This window comes from Apteryx mantelli, chromosome 18 (assembly GCF_036417845.1).
Source record: "Apteryx mantelli isolate bAptMan1 chromosome 18, bAptMan1.hap1, whole genome shotgun sequence".
NCBI lineage: Eukaryota > Metazoa > Chordata > Aves > Apterygiformes > Apterygidae > Apteryx > Apteryx mantelli.
In genome coordinates, this window is record NC_089995.1 from 9,487,806 (window position 1) to 9,507,694 (window position 19,889).

Here is a 19,889-nt window from a genome sequence, read left to right on the forward strand (position 1 = left end):
GTCTGCAAAATGCTTGGAGTTCCTAGGATACCAAAAGGGTATTATGAGCATGGTGTAAAGTCAGATCATTAAGTCAAGAGTGCTAGAGAAGGTGCTTACCAGGAGGAATGCTCTCACTGTTGGGATCTTGTTCAATTCCATCAGCAACCTGAGTGCTTTCTCGTGGTTGCTACAGTACTCCTCGTACACAAAGAACTTGTCTTTCTGCAAGGAAAAAAATAACAACTTGTTGACTCAAACAAAACTGGTGTGACGATTTTGTTACAGTCTGATACCAAATTCTTTACAAAGGAGTGTGCACTCAGACCAGCCTTAGCATTGCATTTTACATGACGTGCATGATACTGCTCTTAAGTCAATAGTGTATAGAGGTGTTCCACTAATTCCTAACTTACTCTGCTGTAAATTAACATCAGCTTTCTGAGCACAGAGGCCTCCAGCATTTCTCCTTTTAGTGCATCACCAAAATAATATATTCCTTTGCTGAAAGAATTGATTTTGCTATCTCAGGGACAGTTGTAAGCGTCAAGATATTCCAGAAGAGCAGCCAGGAGCAGAGTAAAGTGACGAGCAAGGGTGACTAAAATGGGGGCTGATACTTCTGAGCTGAGGTGATTGCTGCTGCAGAAGGAAGAAGCAGAGGTGGCTGGGAAGAACCAAAGACTGGAAGAAGGCTCAGAGGGCTGAAGGGGAACTATGGTACATAAATCAACCGGCTGGAAATCCCCTGACTTGCAGGGATGGGAGGAATCCCCCGTAACTTAGCTGGTCACTCTGTGTTCTGAAACAAGCAGCAGAACTTTAATAACTTCACCATTTCAGTGCAACGCTAAACAGCGGGTCAGCTGTCCCTAACAGCTTTCCTGAAAAATTTCCTCAAATACACACAAAATAACCAACATATTGCAGAAACGAAAGGAAGGGAAAGGCAGCTTCACAATAACATTGCTTTCTAGATTCAGGTATTTACACTGGACCACGTTACACCCACCAGCACGTGCACTGGAATGAAATCCCTGTTAACAAACAAGGGACTGCTGGCAATACCAAGTTCTGCTTCACTGATCTCCAGAGTCAGTGACAGTAGGATTTTTTTCTAATGAAAATGATCAAACATGCTGAACCCACTGCAAACATCAAATATCAGGAAAACACTGAAATGATTCACAAAAGCTGTAACAACTATTTCCATGCCTGAGTGGATCAGGCAAGGAGTGAGTTGATCCATTCAAGGCTGTTGGGAAGGGCTGAACTTTTGGCAGTTATGTTACAAGGTTTCAGTATAGCATTCACTGAAATGAAGGGGGGGGAGGTCAAGAGGCTTTATTAGGCTTTAGTCAGGTTAATGATTCAGAAGCCAAAAAGGCCCATTGGTTTTTGGGTGCTTCTCACAACAGTAGTTTCTCTCCTGATTCAGGTCTGTCTGTATGCCATGCAGAGGTACCCAGACAAGCTGCTTTGCATATCAACAGTTATTTAGCTGCATTAGTGTGGCACTCTGCGAGGGATAATATACTAGGCTTTGCAGAGTGAGCATCACAGGGCATCATGCCACGCAGACGATGCCCTCCAGAGCTTGTTGTGGCACTCGCACCATCACTTTCCTATTTAGGATCTTGACGTGAAAATATTCTATCTGAACTTCTCATCTGTCCAGAAATAGAAAGTTAATTTTGTGAGTTTTAATTGGTTTCCCAGCACTAATCAGAGATGTAGAGCTTTCTGCGTTAGCTATAGATGACATACTTGCAGACTCTCAATTGCTTTTATTTAAAACAGCTTATAGTGATCCAAACAAAAACTACAGCCAACTGAAAGAGTTAAGTAACACGAATCCATGGGAATATAGCTGCACTCACTGGGAATTCCCTTCACTATGGTTACATGGAAAAGAAACTGTTTACATTAGTTTAGGAGGAGAACTTGACATTCTGGTCAGATGCTCAATAGGCTAGATGCTCAGAGACTGAAAAGTGCTATTTGGTTTGCCTTTTTTTTTTTTTTTTTTTTTTTAAATCACAGGATCACTAATCTGATCAGGCTTTTTCTCTCTTTGTATTTCTAAAGAAGGAACTGAAAATAAATAGATATCTGTCCAAGCACAACAATAATGGTGCAAAGCAAATAAAGCAACAGCCACAAAGAGTATGGTGCAAGGAGCTGGAATGCAGATGTTCAAGACTTTTATCCTTCATCTATAGCTGTTCCTATTAGTACTGGAGTTTAATACTGGGAAGTTAGAAAGAAACAAAGGCTTCTGACCACCAGATGCAGGAAAAAGCAGGGCTGAGCACAATAGAAAAGAGGTAATTGAGAGGCATAGGATTGTTTCTGTCCTTAAAACAAAGAGTTACAGAATGAGAAGCCAGGTACATGAGTTTCTCCTACATTTCCTCCTCTCACCTCTCCTCAGCTCCCTGGATGCACACAAGCAGCGTGCTTGAAACTAAAAATAGCAACCATTAGCACGACAGCATCCGTTACATCAGTGCACACAAAATGTCATTGCTTAGGTTTCTGACTGCAGCTCTAAGTACTTGGAGTTTGGGGAGGTTATATTTAGATCATGACAAAATCCCTTTGCTAAACTCAAGTCAGTACAGTAATTATACACACACCAGAGTGCTTTCATCAAGTCTTTTCCAGCTGTCCTTCATGCATGAGACCCACAAATATGAGAACTATGCTTTAAATTACTCGGTGTCTGAAGTGTTTAATTTCCTCTCTGGGTGACATTCAGTCCTAGACTCTCCCCTCCCCGGTGAGGAAATTATCAGTTACATAATTACAGATGTTAAGCCCAGGAATTCTGAACCTACAGTTACTCTACATTAAAGTGCAATTATCGTCAGAGATGTGGCCACATAAAAATGGCACCTTCTTACTCAGCAAATCTGCTGGATACACAGCTAGACCTTCTGACATTGGGGACAAAAATAAGTTTTTACTGTTCTTAGTTTGGTTAAAAAAAAAATCTTTAACCGACAGTTTATTCTCCAAGTATGTCATTTTGGGTCCATTAGAACTGCCTACAAATTAGTACAGATTTGAAAATAGTTTTAACTAAAAAAGCATAGAAGACATTTGGAAAATTTTAACTATTTTGTTTGGACATATTTTTAATAAGGTATGACATTTTCTTGTTTCAAAACAGGCTGAAACCAATTTTGCCTATGTTAAAAACAAAACAGAAGATTTTACTCAGAACAAAACAAGATTTCTGATGACTTAAAATAAGCAATGAAATTGATCATTCATGCAGCATTGCTCCTGAAAATGAGGGGGAAAAAAAACAAAACACATTTCCCTCAAGAGGGCTTCTAGCTACTAGGTCACCAAAAGACTCTACCTGCTCTGTATTAAACATAAGCATAAGTCAGTCCTAATTTGGACTAATTGGTCCCTACCAATATTTGCAAAGTGTTTCAAAGTTTCAGTTGGACCTCAGCACCAATATCTCCACCACAATATCATTTCATTATATATATATATATTTCATTATACTCATGCTTCTGTACTCACCATCAGAACATTCATTTTAGGTACAGTGAGAGGAAGGACTTTGATAAGAGATTAAATTGTTTGATTCCTGGTTAATTAAGAGATGGTATATGAACTTGGCTCAAACTTGAAATGGAATTACCTGATTATATTCAAACACCATGGGGCATGTGAATGAATGTAAATGCATGTAATTGAAATTGAAAAGAGTTCAAAAAGCTGATGAGACCTGGTAGACTGCCCTGACTGGATGGAAGGTGAGACGTGTATGATGTACAGTTCATTTCCAACAGCATTTTGTCTGTCTGTTGCCGTTAAGGATCCTGCCTAGAGCCCCGGCACAGTCAGCTTTATTTATGCCGATCCCAGGCAGAATGGAAGCTAAAGCAAATTAGTTGCAATGTCATAAAAATAGTTTTGTAGATGTTGCCTGGTTACGTGGTGCAAAACTGTTGGAACACTAACTGAAGGTCCTATTCCCTCAACTGAGAGAAGTCCAGAAAAATAATGGAGAACTTCAACTCCCATGTAAACTCTTGCATACTGTTCTATTTTTCAGACTACAAGTTATGTGGAGGCAGACACACCTCTTGTTGACTCAGACTTTTTTGCTCAGTCTTTTGAACTTTCATCACCATCAGCAGGTAGCTCACTGTGATCCCAGAATCTGCATGCAGATTTCCTGTGCTGCTTCCACCCAACATGTCAGTTCTGACAACATGGCAATAAAAAAAGTTTAGCATCAGTCAATTCTCTGCCTTTCTGTTCTGCAGACAGTCTTATGTTTTCATGGCCTGCACAAAAGAGTTTCTCTTGATGAGGTGTGATGGTTCTAAGTTCAGCATATATGTTCTCTTTGATGATCAAGGTTTGTTCTTCATGCCATTTTGTCTCAGACAGCAGATTTGATTTTGAATGAAGGTTTATGTGTGTTTTTTACTGTCTTTCATGGTTATACTGAACAACAACTTCAGAAGAAATTCCAACACCTAGCATCAGACAAGTAATGAACTTCTGATGATCATCTCATCAAATACAGTGTACTAGGGCAAACAAGGTCCATCTTCTAGAGCAAAAGATTTTTTTCACATCTTATTATCATAGCAAGGTAATTAAACAATTCATCATCTGTTAAAATCCTTCAAAAAAGTCAATGTGCATTAGTTGAAGTGAAAAATGATTGCTCTTTTGGAACCCTTACAAAAATCTGCTTTTTTGCTTCAGCCATTATCCAAAATCTGAATCCTTACAAGCTGGAGATCTGTGAGAGGATATCCTAGCATTATTATGAACGGATCAACTATGATCCTGGAGGCTCATAACAACTAAAAGTGGTGTCCTGTTTCCAAGAATGGGTGGACTGCTGATGTTGAATGAGGCTATTCTAGGCCAAGGTAAAATGTGAAAAGAGTCAGGCTTAGGCATATGTAGATTAGAGGAAATTTAAGATACAAAGGTCTCATGAATAGGACTCAACCACTGCAGTCTGGTGGAACTCCTGATGGAGGATCTCTATTATGTGACACACAGAAACTTAGAGAAAACATGCACCACTAAGAAACTCAGTGTCTGGAAAAAACAGTGCCTCAAGGATTCTCAAGCTATTCTTTAAATTTATGAGCATTTTTAACATCTAGCTTCTGGAGAAGAACACCTGTGCTAACATCTGTCTGCTGACAGGGAAGTAGGGCTCATAATCAGGACTAAGAATGACCTTGCCAGGTGATCATAGTAGAAGATACACTGACACATTCAAGATTCACAGGCCTTATCTCACTTCCTCACTGCAAGTTCCCCTGAGGATACACTGTGATTTGATGATAATGAAAAACAACGTAGGGCATTGTTACTTCACATTCACAAAATCTTCAGTAATTTTCACATGTGATACACAGTGGGAAATCTAGCTATATTCTATCCTACCTGCTCGAGTAGCAGAGAGAGTTACGCTTTTATTTAGAATAATCAGGAAGCATGAATTTTTCTCCCTTCAAGCACCAAGGCTGTTCTCCCCAGCACTTCTTTTAAGTTCATTGTAACAACATGAGAATGTTATCCAAAATGAAAAACCAAAGAAATATATTTTTCCCCAGGTAAGCTGGATAACAACACACACTCTAGAGAAGCTCGTCAGCCATGTTACGCAACTGCATCACTGGAAGACAATGGCTGGATTTTTCTTGAAGAAGCCTCAAGTGTGCTGCAAGGGCTTCTTGAGGCAAAATACTGCACACCATTTCAAAAAAACTGGTTTCAGAAAGCACCATGGAAACACCTCTAGGAATACTGACCGTTTCTGAGGCACCGTTTTCTTATGAATACCTCTGCTTCACCAGAACAGTCCCAATTAGGGAAATGGAGCTTCGGAAGCCTGAGCAGAGAGGAACTACAACTCACTCTGCACCGCAGTTGCCACTGGCGTCTCCCTGTCACTTGCTAGAGATTCACTAGGGAAGCCTGCAGTGTGACAGGGCACAAATCCCACCTCCCTCACTCCCAGGTTTCTGCAGTACAGCTTGTCTTCTCAAATCCAGACAATTTGCATGTAAGGACAGACTATTTCTCTCTCTCTTGCTATCCTTTTGTTGACTCTTCCCTACTCAGACTTGAGGGGCCACAATGCTCTCAGTGTTATTCCTACACATCCTTAAGGTAATTATGGATGAGACTAGCCTTTTCTATATATTCTGAATTGAAAGGTGTCTGACCTCCTTCTGTGTAAGCTGCAGGTCTTTTCCCCTAGGGTATCGTGAAATGATTGATGTACACATTGTTTGCAATGCACACCACAGACTGTAATGTAAGCTGATCTCTGTCCATCAGCCTCTATTAGAAGATAAGTTCTCATCAGCGCTCATTGCTTATGCATTAGTTTCATAATCCTGTACTTTTGCACGTTTAATAAATAGGGAACATTCAATTTAATAACTATTAAATTTTGCAGTAATAAAGTTATGAAATGCTATATGCATGTACAAAAAAAATACTATCAATGACAGGAGAATTATATACTAGGCATGAATTCAGTCCAATGATAGGATATTAACATTTCTGGTTAGTCAGTGCTACTCTGAAACATAGGAGACAGTTTCACAGTATCACTCAAGAGGCATCCTATTTTGATACCCTCAGTTAGTGAGTACTAATATGTTAGTAGAGCATATCCTGTTGGTAGGCAATGATTCTACTGGGTTTTCAAGGCTTTAGCCAAGTTAATCAGTATGTTTTTCAGCAGCTGACAGTCCTCACATCTGATACAATTTCTGGGCACTGTCTCAACATAACACATTCTTCTACTATTTTAATAATTGCCACAGCATAAATAAAAACTACACAAAGTGAGGTAGTTGGTAAAGCTTTACAAGTAATCGATGGCTGCATAATTGCTGCCCACTCAAACCCAATGAACTGTGAAAGCATGGGTTATTATTAAAAAAATTGTGATAGAACATATTTTGATAGGAAGTTGGGCTGGGGCTGCAGGCAGTTAATAAGAATTTGAAGAAATGCTTTTATGTAGGTGCTTTCTAATTTTCAAACATCTCAGGAGGGCAGCTGCGTGTTAAAAAATGTGCAATGTCACATTTCTTATACATGTAAATCAGGTATCTTTGCATTTAAATGAACCCAGCTTGTACCAAGATACATGCAATAAATGATTTTGCATACACAAATCAGTGTGCCTTATGTATAAATTAGTCATAGAATGGCACACACACAATTGAAAACCAGACCAAGTTAAAATAAACTACCAGAGGGAGAATTTCATAGTATGAGAAACAAATTCCAGTGAGAGAAGAAATGGTAGAATCATAAGCCATAATTCCATGGTCCTTAATATAGGTCTGTGCTTTACTGCAAAGCAGGCACTGCAAGCAGGACAAATCTGACTGGATCAGGTTGGCACACATGATCATATTATGAATGCATTAACAGAACACTTTATTTATGAAACTGTATACTTTTACATAAGCTGTAGGAGAACAGACAATACAGCTATCTGGCATAAAGTCAGATGACACAAAAGTAACCTGTCAGAATGTTTTGAACAACCTGGAATCCGTAGAGCGAATTTGTACCACAATACTACTGCGTATTTTGTAGCTCTGACATTCTTGAGCCAGTATTATGAGTCCAAAAGCCAATTTTCTGTATAGTTGAGCCACAGAATTCAGATATTTCATTTATTCCATGGTAACTGGCTGTGTGTTGTAATTTCTGCTGCATTTCAGCAAGTGCAAGATAAGCCATCTCACATTACTTTTCATTTACTGAAGGATAAAGGTGTGCGTAGACACTAACTACTGTAGATAATATGTTGTCCTTAGCTTTGAATTCTGACCTTTGTGGGTTTCAATTTTTTTTATATTAAAATACACCAAAAAATATTCATTTACTTAAAATTGTGCTGCTTTTTGAAGCAGCTGGAACCAAAGCAGACAATACTCAGCAATAAAATGTGATCAGCTGGGTGAGAAAAAAAAGGGAAAAAATATTCAATGGGAAAAGGAAGAGTTTCTAAAAATACCTCGTTGTTTAGCTGGGTTTGATGTGGTTTCCATTGTTCTAACCTCATTCACAAGGTTTTTCCCACCCTACCTAGAACTTTCATACAAGCACACATTGTCATGGCACCACTACAAAACTTAGAGATTAGGACTAGCTAAGGGGCATGGGAGCTTATGACAGGAAACTGCATTTTCAGATAGCGTTAAGTCATTGTACTTACAAATTTTAAGAAAACATTTCCCAGTTCATGCTGAGACTGAGGTTCTGGTTGTAAACAAAATTCCAGGGCAGCCAGGAACTCTTTGTGAACTCCAAGAATATCTTCAATGTTAGAAAATAAGATCTGAAATATAAAGAAAAATCCAGTGTTAGATGTTAATAAAACACCCTCAGATATATTAGAGTAGGAGTACCAAAATATTGTGGTCCTAGACTTGCCAGGATGGGATCTAAAGCACAGATAGTGACTGGGTGGGAATGATCAGTGTCTGATAGGGAATGAATGATACTGTACATGCCACATTCCCTTCCTCCTATGGAAAGGTTTCCTGCCAGTGAAGTACCTGCTGTAAATGAAAGTTGACTTTCCAGGTACCTAAGCATGATGAATGTGAGCAGCAGCCTCTGTCAATTCTAGAAAAGGTTTCCTATGAGACAAACCAGGTAAATGGAATCACAAGGACCAAACCTACTTTGCAGCCGAAAGCAGCAAGAAGTCAATTGCCTTTCCTTCCCACACAAGATAAATCACTTTGTGGAAGAAAGGGATTTGAAGCTATTACATACAAAGATGTACCGGTAAATGAGAGACCAAATCTCTGCTATGTGGGATCTAGCATTATGTTGACAGGAGTACAGAATCGTGTAAAATGCTTTCAAACCACAAGAGTAGCATTTTACTCAGAGCTCCCTTTTACTGATGTCAGTGGCTATAAAAGGCATGCATATGGGAGTCAGGCCCCTAGACGGAAATGGTGTAATCTCACAGCTAAATGATCCCTAGAGATGTGGAGATACGTGTGCTAAGGGGAGTAAACTGCCAGGGTGAAAGCTGCTATAAACACACAAGCTTTATTAGCTTTAATTATCATCATATGAAATATGAAGAGAAAGCATGAATACATGCATAGGATATGCAATGCTACATGCACAGGGGAGACGAGTCCTGACACATGGAGACCAAGCTATCAGTATGGGCAGTCACTGGAGAATGGCCTGAATGGGCAGACCAAATCCTGGCCAAACCACTTTTCACATTGGAAGTGGCCTCCCAGCTCTTGCCCAGTGAGTGGGTGGGTGACGGTCCTCTGAACCCCAAAGCCTGCAGCCTTACAGAATCAGCCATCAGCTTCCCAGCACTGGGAAGTGGTGGGGGAAGTGAATGAGTCTAAGATCTTCCAACACTTCCCACAGCACCTTATAGTGACACTAAGCTTCACAACTTTATGCGGGAAATTTATTCACCAGATGTGACACTGATTCAGCCTGGTAGTTGGTGATGTGGCAGAGATTCAGGAAAACAATAATCTGTAAATTAAGTCTGATCATTAAAGACAGGGATGATTCCTGGTTTAAAACCAGTTGCTCTCTGATTTTTCAGGGGTAGGCAAGATTAGGGAGTCAAAGAGTCTTCCTCTCTGCATACAGGCAGATACATCTTTATCCCTTGCGCTATGAAGGATGGGGAGGGTATTTCCCGCAGATTCCTCCTGCAAGCTGGCTGCACATACAGAGCACAGCACATTGTATCCTTGTATTTGCTCCCCTCTCACTTCAGAAACACTGAGATATGGTAGTCTGCACCACTGTTAATGCATACTTGTATCTCATAGCTCCTTTCTGGCTCTGAATAAATTAACGATTCCAACACACTGAATGTGCACTGATGGTCTCTGAACAGCTTCTTCAGTTCTCCAAAAGAAAGGAAAGTTTCCAGTGCAAGATTCAAGCAGAGCATACCACGGTTCCATTGCATGGCTGCAACTGATGTGATGATACATTAGTCTCTATCTGCACGGCTTTGCCAGAAACTGTGCCAGAAGGGGATTAACGAGAAAGAGGAAAACATCTGTCAGGGATGACTTTATCCTTCAGGAGCAGTCTTCAGGGGGGTATTTTTTGATCAAAGGAATATCTGTGTAATCTAATGCATTCTGTGATGGTCAGCACAGCTCTGCTTGCAGCAGAATTCACAGATAACCCCCCCGGCACTTCAAGAATGATGCAAAAAGAAAGGGGTTCTTCCCCAGAGAAATGTGATGGACCTTCAAATACAAATACATTTAATCAGCAGAGGAAATAAGGACTCCTCTGCATGGGCTTTGTGGGCAATGCACCTGATTACATGGCAGTCATAACAAATACTCATTTTGATGATATATGAATGATGATAGAATTAATAATAACTTTCATCAACATCCTTAGTCATTCATCAAGTCGGCAAAGGGTTGCATAGATTTATTTCTCACTCAGAACATATTTTTTGCACACCTCTGCACACAGAATCCACTATCACTAATACTACACATTCGACATCATAACACATCTCAAGCAAGAGTGACACTTCTGGGCAGGACAAGCAAGGTTGTGTTGGCACTTCTGCCAGGGATCTAAATCCCTTCTTTACTCTGCCATTAATGGCAGTCTCAGTCATGCTCTTGTCTACTTCTTCCTCAGACATCCCTGAACTTACTTCACACTGTAGATGGCTTCCTGTGAGCAGGGACTTCCAAGTTTGAAGACAGAGAGCACCTTAGCTCCACAAAGCTGCCAAACTGTTTGCACACCTACTTACTTCCATCCCCTTCTGATGTCAGTCACTCAATACTACAGTGTCGCTAGCCTGCAGAATGAGTAGCAATATAGGGCCTGGAGCCCTAGTAGGATCTCTAAACATTCAGGTAATATGAGTACATAAAATGGAGGGACCAGTCTTGGGGGAACATGTCAACTGTAGTGCTGGCTGGTGTGACATACCCGTTATCGCTGGGCCCCGTTCCCATTAATGTAAAGGGCAAAGTCTCTGCTGATTTAGGATGTATAGGATTAAACAAAAGCCCAGTAAGTAAGCCCCTAATGGCAAACAAACTGCATCCTATCCCACTGGCCATGAGGTTTCACATGCACACGTGTACAAAGAAGGGTTTTAAGCCAAATTACTAGAAGCAAAGAGTCATTTGCAAAATGTTTATGAAAATAAATAACAAGCAGTCCTGTGACCATAGGCACTAAAGGAGCAGGTGCAAATTGGCTAACTGGATGCTGCCAAGCAAAACTTGCATTCCTTGCCTTTCCCTCAGTAAAGACACTGAAAAGTCTCTCTGTCTTCTACCCACCACCATTTTCCACAAATCTTGCCAAAATTTAGCATCTCTGACAACACTATACTGTTATCAAATTTTACTGAAATTAGTCACTGGGATGAAAAATTGCTGGAAAATGACAGGTATACAAATGCGCAAACAGCTGATAAACAAACTGATGACATGAGCCTCTTTTCTTTAGGGAGCCAGTTTAATAATAAGCATCAATATGACCTGAGGAAATTTGATTTCCATATCCCTGAATCTAGCCTTTCATTACATATCTTTTGCCTGCCAAGAAAATGAGGATGATGGAAGAAATACCTTAACATTCTCCTCTGTTATGTACTTCTCAGCTTTGTCCACAGCATTCTGGCGGATTCGGTGGAGAAATGCCTGCAGGGAGAAAAAAGATTATGTTCAAATGGCTTGATACAGTTTGATTTCCCTCCTTCATATCCTCTGGCTTCCCATCAACACCCAGTCACAGTGTGGCTGATTACCTTTAAGACTGAAAGAATCCAAACATGCACCAAATCACCACCACAGTTCTTAGACTCTGGGCTGCATTCAGGGTAACATAAAAGACATTGTTAGGTTTTGCCTGGCAATAAATGTCTTTCCTTAGAAGTGCTGCTGAACTCTTTTAGACTTAATTATCTGTTACTATCAGTAGACCACAGAGAGGATCTGTTTGTTTATTCCCTTGAAGGTTTCTCCTCTCTCTAAGATGCAGCTGTTATGGCTTTGGGAAGCAGAGTGCCTGACGCACGTCAAGATGTATGTCAGCAAAAAAGACTGCAAGGAACAACAAAAGGACATTCATGCTGCTGGAGCTGAGGCGTGTCAGAGCTATGGACTAGGGTTATGGACAAGTTCAACAGACTCAATACTTGGGGAAGAGAAATGGAAATCTCTGGACAATGCCTGGCACACATTATCCTGTTCGCTGCGTTTCATTTGTTTACAAACTCAGGCAATACAATGCTGGAACTTTTCACCCAGGCCAGGTTTCACCTTCCTTTAGTTCTGCACAACTTTGGCTTAAAATGACAAATCAATAAAAAGCTCCAGGCCACATACAAATGGACAGTGATCTGAATACCAGCCTTTAAAGCTTGATTCTGGCTCCTGGAAGTGGGGTACTGTCTGCATTTGCACCAAATAGACCCACAACGTATTTGATCCAGTGCGAAGGATTTAGCAAAGCACACTGTGTGGGACTGCTACCTCGAATCTCCACTGCTTTAGCACCACTGGCTAAAAGGCTCTTCTGAAGTGAAAGCAGGGAATTTTACCCTCCACAGGCATCAGCAAAGAGAGATATGGGTACCTGCAGGTGAGGTTGAAGGGAGACCAGTGAGGACAGAATCGGCTGTGATAAATTACACGACCCATGGAGGGAAGGGGAGAGGGTTTTCCTCTCCATCCTTGTTAGGGGTTTCTAACTTGCCTCCCACACAAAGGGTCGAGCCCTAGCAAGTACTGTGAACAAGGAAGAAAGGAACTTTTCTTACCACCTGAGACAGAGAGGGGAAGCAGGTTATTTCTTTATATTTATGGTACAAAGCAGCTTTGTTACAGCCTGATAATGAAAGGCTTTTAAAAGTTGAAGCATTCTGCAGCAATGCCCATGCCAGCTGATGCACACTCAGCCTTTTTTTTTCCCCCTCCCTTCTGTCTGTTGGGATTGGCAGCAGCCAAACCTGGAGCTTATGGAACGCCTCTGCCCCCAGTGCTTCGGTTGGAGGTCAGTGAACGTGTCCCTCTGTCTGACTTGCAGCACTAAAAGGGCCATATCTCTCTGTGTTCAGCCATGGCTCTCGGTCACACGTCAGCCATTCAGACTTTAAAGGCCAGGCACCACTAAAAAAGAGCTGAATTAATGAGGCCCACAGACCCAACATTTGTTCTGGGCCCTGGATTCTCAACCTGCATTTTGTGAACAAACTTCAAGGACTATAACCATGTCGTTGGGTTGTATTGCTAAACAGGAAGGGGATCCTGGCTAGATTCCAGCTAGATATGGAGAACTTAGAGAAGGTTGTGTGGACTGAGAAGTCTGAAAAACACACTACTCCTTTAAAAGGACAGGATGTGTTTGCCAGTGGCAGAAAAGCCATTTTATAAAGAAGCGGCCAGTCCACCTTGCCAGTAATCTGGCCAAGATCTGCTGCGATGTTAATGTACTGCCCAGCACCTTGGCAACAGTCAAGGAACAGTCTGAGATGAAGCGTTCAGGAGGATGATTAATGGCAGCAGGACTGACAGGAATAGTTGTTGCCCTCCCACTTCAGCATTGGGTGTGATATCTGAGCATTAATAATCAGGCATCTGATTTATATGAGGTAGCACATCATATTAAAGTCACTCATTCTAAAAAGATAAGCCGGGCAGAGACTCTTCCAAACATCTCTGTTCGGAGACAACAAATCCAATTGGAATGATTAATTAATCCACACAATTAGCAGCTCCACTGGTGACTAATATTTACCTGCATATTAGTCACGGTATGTTGGGTCTAAAAATAGAAAACTGGTAAACAGAAATGCAAATCTCATTAGCTGTTAAGGCTAGTCAATAAAAAAGCAGAGCCTATGCTAATTTAAAAAACAGCTTTTCTGTGATGCTTGTCTGAGAAGATCATTTAATGTGTGCATGAAAAAGGGAGAAGAGGAGAGAGAAAAATCAAATAGAAAAACAGAGAGGCAGAGAAACAAGGAGAGAATAAAAGGATGAAAGTCACAAGTGGAAACGAGAGAGTCAACTTTGTAAATAGTTTGTCAGGCCTCTCACATCCTCTGATTTGTCTTGACGTGCATGAACAACAATCTCTCCAGCAATAGTAAAACAAGACAGTGACGAGAGATTTTGGTCCTAGAAATTAAGCAGTCAACTTTCAAAAAAATCTAAACTTCTGGATGCAGAACTGTTTGTTATGAGTTTTCAATACCTTCTCCTCTGCAAACAGAATCTTTGGCAACACAGTCATTCAAATTAAAAAGCACGATACAAGCTATTAAACAGCAGCTCAGAGAGCTAATGTTGCATGCCTTGTTCACATGACAACACCGCTTTCCTTCCAACCTTCTCCTAACTTGGAAAGGGCAGCCCTTTTTCCAGAGATGTTCACAGATTTAGGTCAGAGTTTCCCAAACTTCTCAAGCACAAGTTTTTGTGCTACCAGTTTTATCAGGCTCTAAGCTAATCTGTACCAACATCATCTCTCTACTCACCTGACAACACAGATTTAAATGCCCATAACACAAGGAGCATGCAGCTCTCCTTGGGAAGCATAGCTGCAGGCAGAGGAAGCAGACCAACTGATTTATCTGGAAAATCAGACAGGTATTTGGGCCTTGGCATGAGAAGGATGATGAAAGCGGAAAGAGAGAAGCATTTCAGAAAATCTGTCATGTCCATATCTCATTTATATTCTAGAGTGTCTTCTTATTAAAAAAGATGCAATTGAAGGGGTGGGGGCTTTTCTGGCTATCTAAAAGTTTCAGAGATGAATGCTGTTGTCTGCTCTCTCTGGCTGCTCCAACCTCTTCACACTCTATGCAGCTCATGTATGAATTCAAGGGGGTCCAGTCCCCAACATTTTCCATGAGTAACTTTCAGGACCATCTTCATCAATATAACTCTTCATCTGCAACACCTCTGGTCTCTGCAAAAACCAACTCACTATCCTCAAGGGCAAGATGGGGAAGCACAGGGGTCAGCTTTCTCTGCAGCTGCTGCAGGACTGTGAAAATCATTTCTAGGATACAGCAGGATGATCACGAGCATTTCTCCTCTGCAATCAAAAGCAGAACTCTCTTGTGTGACATGCTGCGAGTTTCCCATACTTATAAACTATCAGAGATTCAGGGAAGGACAGCAGCTTATGATATGGAGTATACTAAAGCAACAATCACACATTAGATGGGAAAGACGTTCTGTTAAAGAGGTAGGAGAGAGATGAATAGGCAACAGCAGATTCTGCTCCTCCTATCTCCTTGTTGCACATTTGTCAGGACTGCTGTAAGGCTAAAAAAATTCACAAAATCCTGACAGATGAAAAGATGGCGGGTATAAATTGACATATTCCCTTCTTATCCCAACATACGTTGCATTTGCTCTCTTGCCATTCTTTGTGTTTTCCTGTGCTCACACTTGGCCAGACCCACGTCTCCGAGCAACCCAAGCTGAACAGGGAACTACTGCCAGAAGAGGGGATAAGGACTGGTAGACCTCATGGGTCCCAAGCAAAGACAGGTCACAGCACTGGAACAACACAACGTATGGAAAGAAATGGAAAACCAGACTGATAGATTTTCCTTCTCCTGATAAAGGCCTGTAAAGGTCTCATCTTCCATATGTGCATGCTAATCATCAGGAGAACAGCCCACAGAGGATTTGTTTTTGTTTAAAATTCTACTGCTGCATCAACATAATATTTATTTGTGCACTGTGACTTGTTGCCCTAGAAGTTTGCCGCTTCCAAACTTAGCAGGCAATGTCTGATGCTCCTCATGTCATGCATAAACACAGTTTATGGTTTGTCTTACGGTACAAATGCCTTGCAGGATTCAAGCAAATCTATAACAAATTAGACTGAGTGGAGTGAAATGCTTCCTTTCTGCACTATGTCATACTGGGTAAGTTTATAATGCCTGGAAAAACAGCCATCTCCCGCTGACAAAGACTAAGACAAACACAGACAAATCTAGAATGCAGTTTAGGTACAAAAGTTCATATCACCCACTAAGTATTTTTAATGGCTGTTTTTTTCATATAGTGTTATGTTCTTCAGTCCACTATGCTTACAAGCCAGTGTCGCAATGAAACCTTGCTGCTTTGAATTATGTACCTCTGAACCACAACTGCCTGCAGCGTTTGGTTTAAGGACAGAATCTGCCAGTCAGAGGTGTTCTCACATGAAACAGACTGAATCAACTGGGATTTCTCTCAATTGCTTTTCAAATGGCCCTTGCTGAACTTTGACTTGTAGCTTTAACTTTGTTAGGAAAAATTAGTGTTTTTACCACCTTCTCTCTAGCATAAGTTAAGTAACATATGGCAAATACTGGAGACAGGGCAGTGATAGCTTTAACAACTGTGGAGGAAAATGTACCTTAGCATTTAGTTATGAGTTTTTTAACACCTGGGAAATATTTATTTTTCTCCATGGTGAGAATGTAACTTAAGATCTAGAAACCCTTCCCATTCCTTATGGGTCCCTCTATAAGGAATGCATACTTTTCTCTTAGCGGTATCCATAATAGGCAGGCACCCTAGGGGGTAAATACAGATCTTTCAAAAGAGACTAGAAAGACAGTAACAGCCTTCCCCTTTCACTGTCATGTAAGCTGCTAGTGTGAAGTGTTAATTACAAGACCTGCATTATTTCTTAGTGTGTTAAATCTCCCTGGGGAAGAGAAACTGTGTACCAAACAGCCTCTGATTTCCAGTGTCATTGTTTTACAGGCATATGAAAAAAAGAAAGCGAGAAGCATCTTCTTACAGCTTTAAACACTAGATGCAGAGAACTCGGATCAGATCCTAAACTGTCCAGATCATCCTTCTGATCCTACTTCATAGAATATCTCAACTTTCTCATATCTATGTCCCTAGTACAATAACTAGAGTCCAGCGGTTAATGGCACTTTCTTTATATGATATGCTCAGGTCATTAGGATTCAGCTAAATGATGAAGATGGAGGAAGGGCCTAGTAATAGGACAACATAATAATGAATTACAGGCATTGCTGGATAACCAGCGGAGGAGTTTCTGCAGAAATTAGACCAGATCTCTTTCAACAATGGAGGCATATCAAATAGGTCAGTGCCTCCTATAAATCAATATATCTACAAAGGCAGGCAACTTTTTATGTCATTTCATCAGAGGAAGGAAAGCTCTCTCCCACCACAAACCACTAAGAAAGCTTGTTAAAACTGCATCTGCAGCTAAAACTGCTTCTGAAGCATAATACTGCCAGCAATACTTCCAGACAAGTAATTCTCCTAACAGTGTTCAGGACTAAGTTAACACCTAGCAAACTAGTTCTGTTTGCATTGAAAAGGATCATAAAATATATAAGCAGAGAGCACAGAACTTCACTGAGTAGACTATCTTATCATACTGAAACACACATAATTTACCAAATCTAAGATCAGTGTGAATGAGAAGTAAGAAGAATGAATGAACACTCGCAAATACAGGGCAGAGTGACTGTAAATAAAATGATGGAGCAGAAGCTCAGACAAAGAGACATGCTCATGCCCCTTCTCAAAATACAAATCTGCCTAAGGCAGATACTTCCTCAAATGTTCAGAAATAGCAAGAGATTCTGATTAAACAGCAAGGCAGGCAAACTGCATAACCCAAAGGGAAACGAAAGGGAGAACAGAAACAGACAACTATTACCATATCCAAAGGAGTGATATCTGAAAGCACAATCCTGTGAAACCCTCTTTTCTAAACAGGTGACTGGAATTTCATATGGGCCTTGGGAGACGTGTGACAGACAATTTTGTTAACCTTGTCAGTAATCAGGCCTGAATCAAAATAAGTCAGAGACCTAGACGAGCCTAGTATTTTCACTACTAAAAGGAACAGATTGCTCTACACTTGTGCAAGCAACCATTTCAGGCTCTTTGCAAGTGCAGACACATATCAGTTTTGATTCCATAAGCAAAATAAAATGTGCTCAGGGTGAAAAATGAAGAGGTGAGGTGACCAATGCATTTCCTCCTTTGGCTTCATCACTAGCATCTTCACCATGTGGCTACAACACAGAGCTACGTCTTAGTCTGGCTCTGACAATCCAGAGTAAAGCCTGTCATAAGGATATGAACAAGCATCTCAAAGGATAATTTCACTTTTTCTCATCACTCAAATAAATGCTGCCATTAAATGTGGATATCAGATATACTTTGGGCTCTGTTGCAGGGCCAGTTTTACACCAAAAAACTCAAATGTCTTCAACAAAGCTGCTGTAAAGTCCTGTGGGAACATGGCTCTACTGAAATATTTGGATGGTTTGAAATGAACATTTGCTGAAGTGTGAGTTTTAGGAGCAGGTGTATCCTTGTTCAGGCTACTCAATTGTTAGCTGTGAACTTCACCATCAGGATCGTGTTCTTTTGCTTTCTATCAGATAAGCAATTTATAACCTAAAGCTCTACACAAATGACAGGAAATATGAATATCCTGCATCCTACATGTGAACTGTAGTTCTCACCTGCACTGAAGTCTGAAAGACAATACAATAAATAATCTCAAAATAACGTAACAATGACTCCACCAGCCTATTCGCACAAAAAAGTTCCATCACAATTTTTTTTTATTCATAACAACTAAGTGTGCATTTCTGTGAAAAAAACAGGTCTTTTGGCATTTCCTTTTAATTATGTTGTAACTACCTGAATGCATTTCCTTGAACGCTAGCACAGCTTTGGGTTACTAATCAATTGGGAACCAAGTCATTTCTATTGCAAGCGGACCTACTTCAACCCTGTTGTTCCAAGAGTGTCCTGCAGCACTGCACACTAGGAACAAAAAGCTACTGAGGTCCATCCGTCCTAGAGGAAGCTGGATTCTAGTGATGGATGAAGTCATTCTTGTGTAAATTCAGACAATTAGTTTTTAAACCTCTCTTATCCTCCTACACAAAAGCCAGCATACACATGCAGAATACTGGGTCTGGTTCAGGTTTTCACTGGTACAATGTGAGTTAGACTTGCGTAAACCAGAAGTAACTCCTTTCATGTTACTAGTATTACCCATGCAAAATGGTGTAAGATTGAAGTGACTCTGCTACCTACAGAGAGTATATTACTATACGTCATACTATAAACTGGCAATCCAGTATTTGCTCATTGCTCAATTACTGGCTACTATATTAAGATTTCTATAAAAACACATTTTAAATGATCAGTTTCTGGTGAAGGAAGAAAAGACCTTAAGTATCAGATGAGTGCATTATAGTGAAATTATTACACAGAGTATTTCACATATGAAGAACATTTTTCTTTAGATCCTTTTGAAACAATAAAGAGCCACAGCTGGGAGGAAGAGTAACTCTGCAAAAAGGAGCTCAGATCTACAGCCAAATTAATTCATCAGCTAACAGCTGAACAGGGACTTGCCTGGTAGGCAGAGGTGTTTAGTAAGAGGAAATAGCATTGAAATATCTTTTATTGCCCTAATTTCAGGCTTCCTGTGTATCAAATTGTCTTTAAAGCCTCAAAGCTTATTGGCACATATTTATTTTTTGATCTACCCCCTGAAGAGGAACTAAACTATTAACTAACCAAAATAAATTAAGAAAACAGAATGGAAGTCATGTATATGATGGAATATCAAACATATTCTCTGAAACAGTTCAGGTAGGCAGAGCTGTGGGCTTGCACCACTGCCTATTGCTGAGCAAAATGTCAAATTAACTCTACTGTGAAGTTTTCAAAATGACACTTCTTTTCCAAAGGTTAAAACCCTGGCATAATCTTGGGCTGTATTAGACATGAAATGAGGTGAACTCATCATAATGATCACCTATCCTCTGTGACAGGCATTTCATTACCTTTTGA

General features: G+C 40.5%; 1 protein-coding gene across 1 annotated transcript in view; it reads right to left on the reverse strand.

Annotated features, from left to right (window-relative positions):
* PREX1 (phosphatidylinositol-3,4,5-trisphosphate dependent Rac exchange factor 1) overlaps window positions 1–19,889 on the reverse strand; it is a 180,869-nt gene that overhangs the window by 95,088 nt on the left and 65,892 nt on the right. Inside the window, exons 2-4 of the mRNA XM_067308010.1 lie at window positions 11,637–11,708; window positions 8,231–8,353; window positions 100–204 (exon numbers count right to left, since the gene is read on the reverse strand). Coding sequence (XP_067164111.1) covers window positions 100–204; window positions 8,231–8,353; window positions 11,637–11,708 — 300 coding nt within the window. The remainder of the gene's footprint in view (window positions 1–99; window positions 205–8,230; window positions 8,354–11,636; window positions 11,709–19,889) is intronic.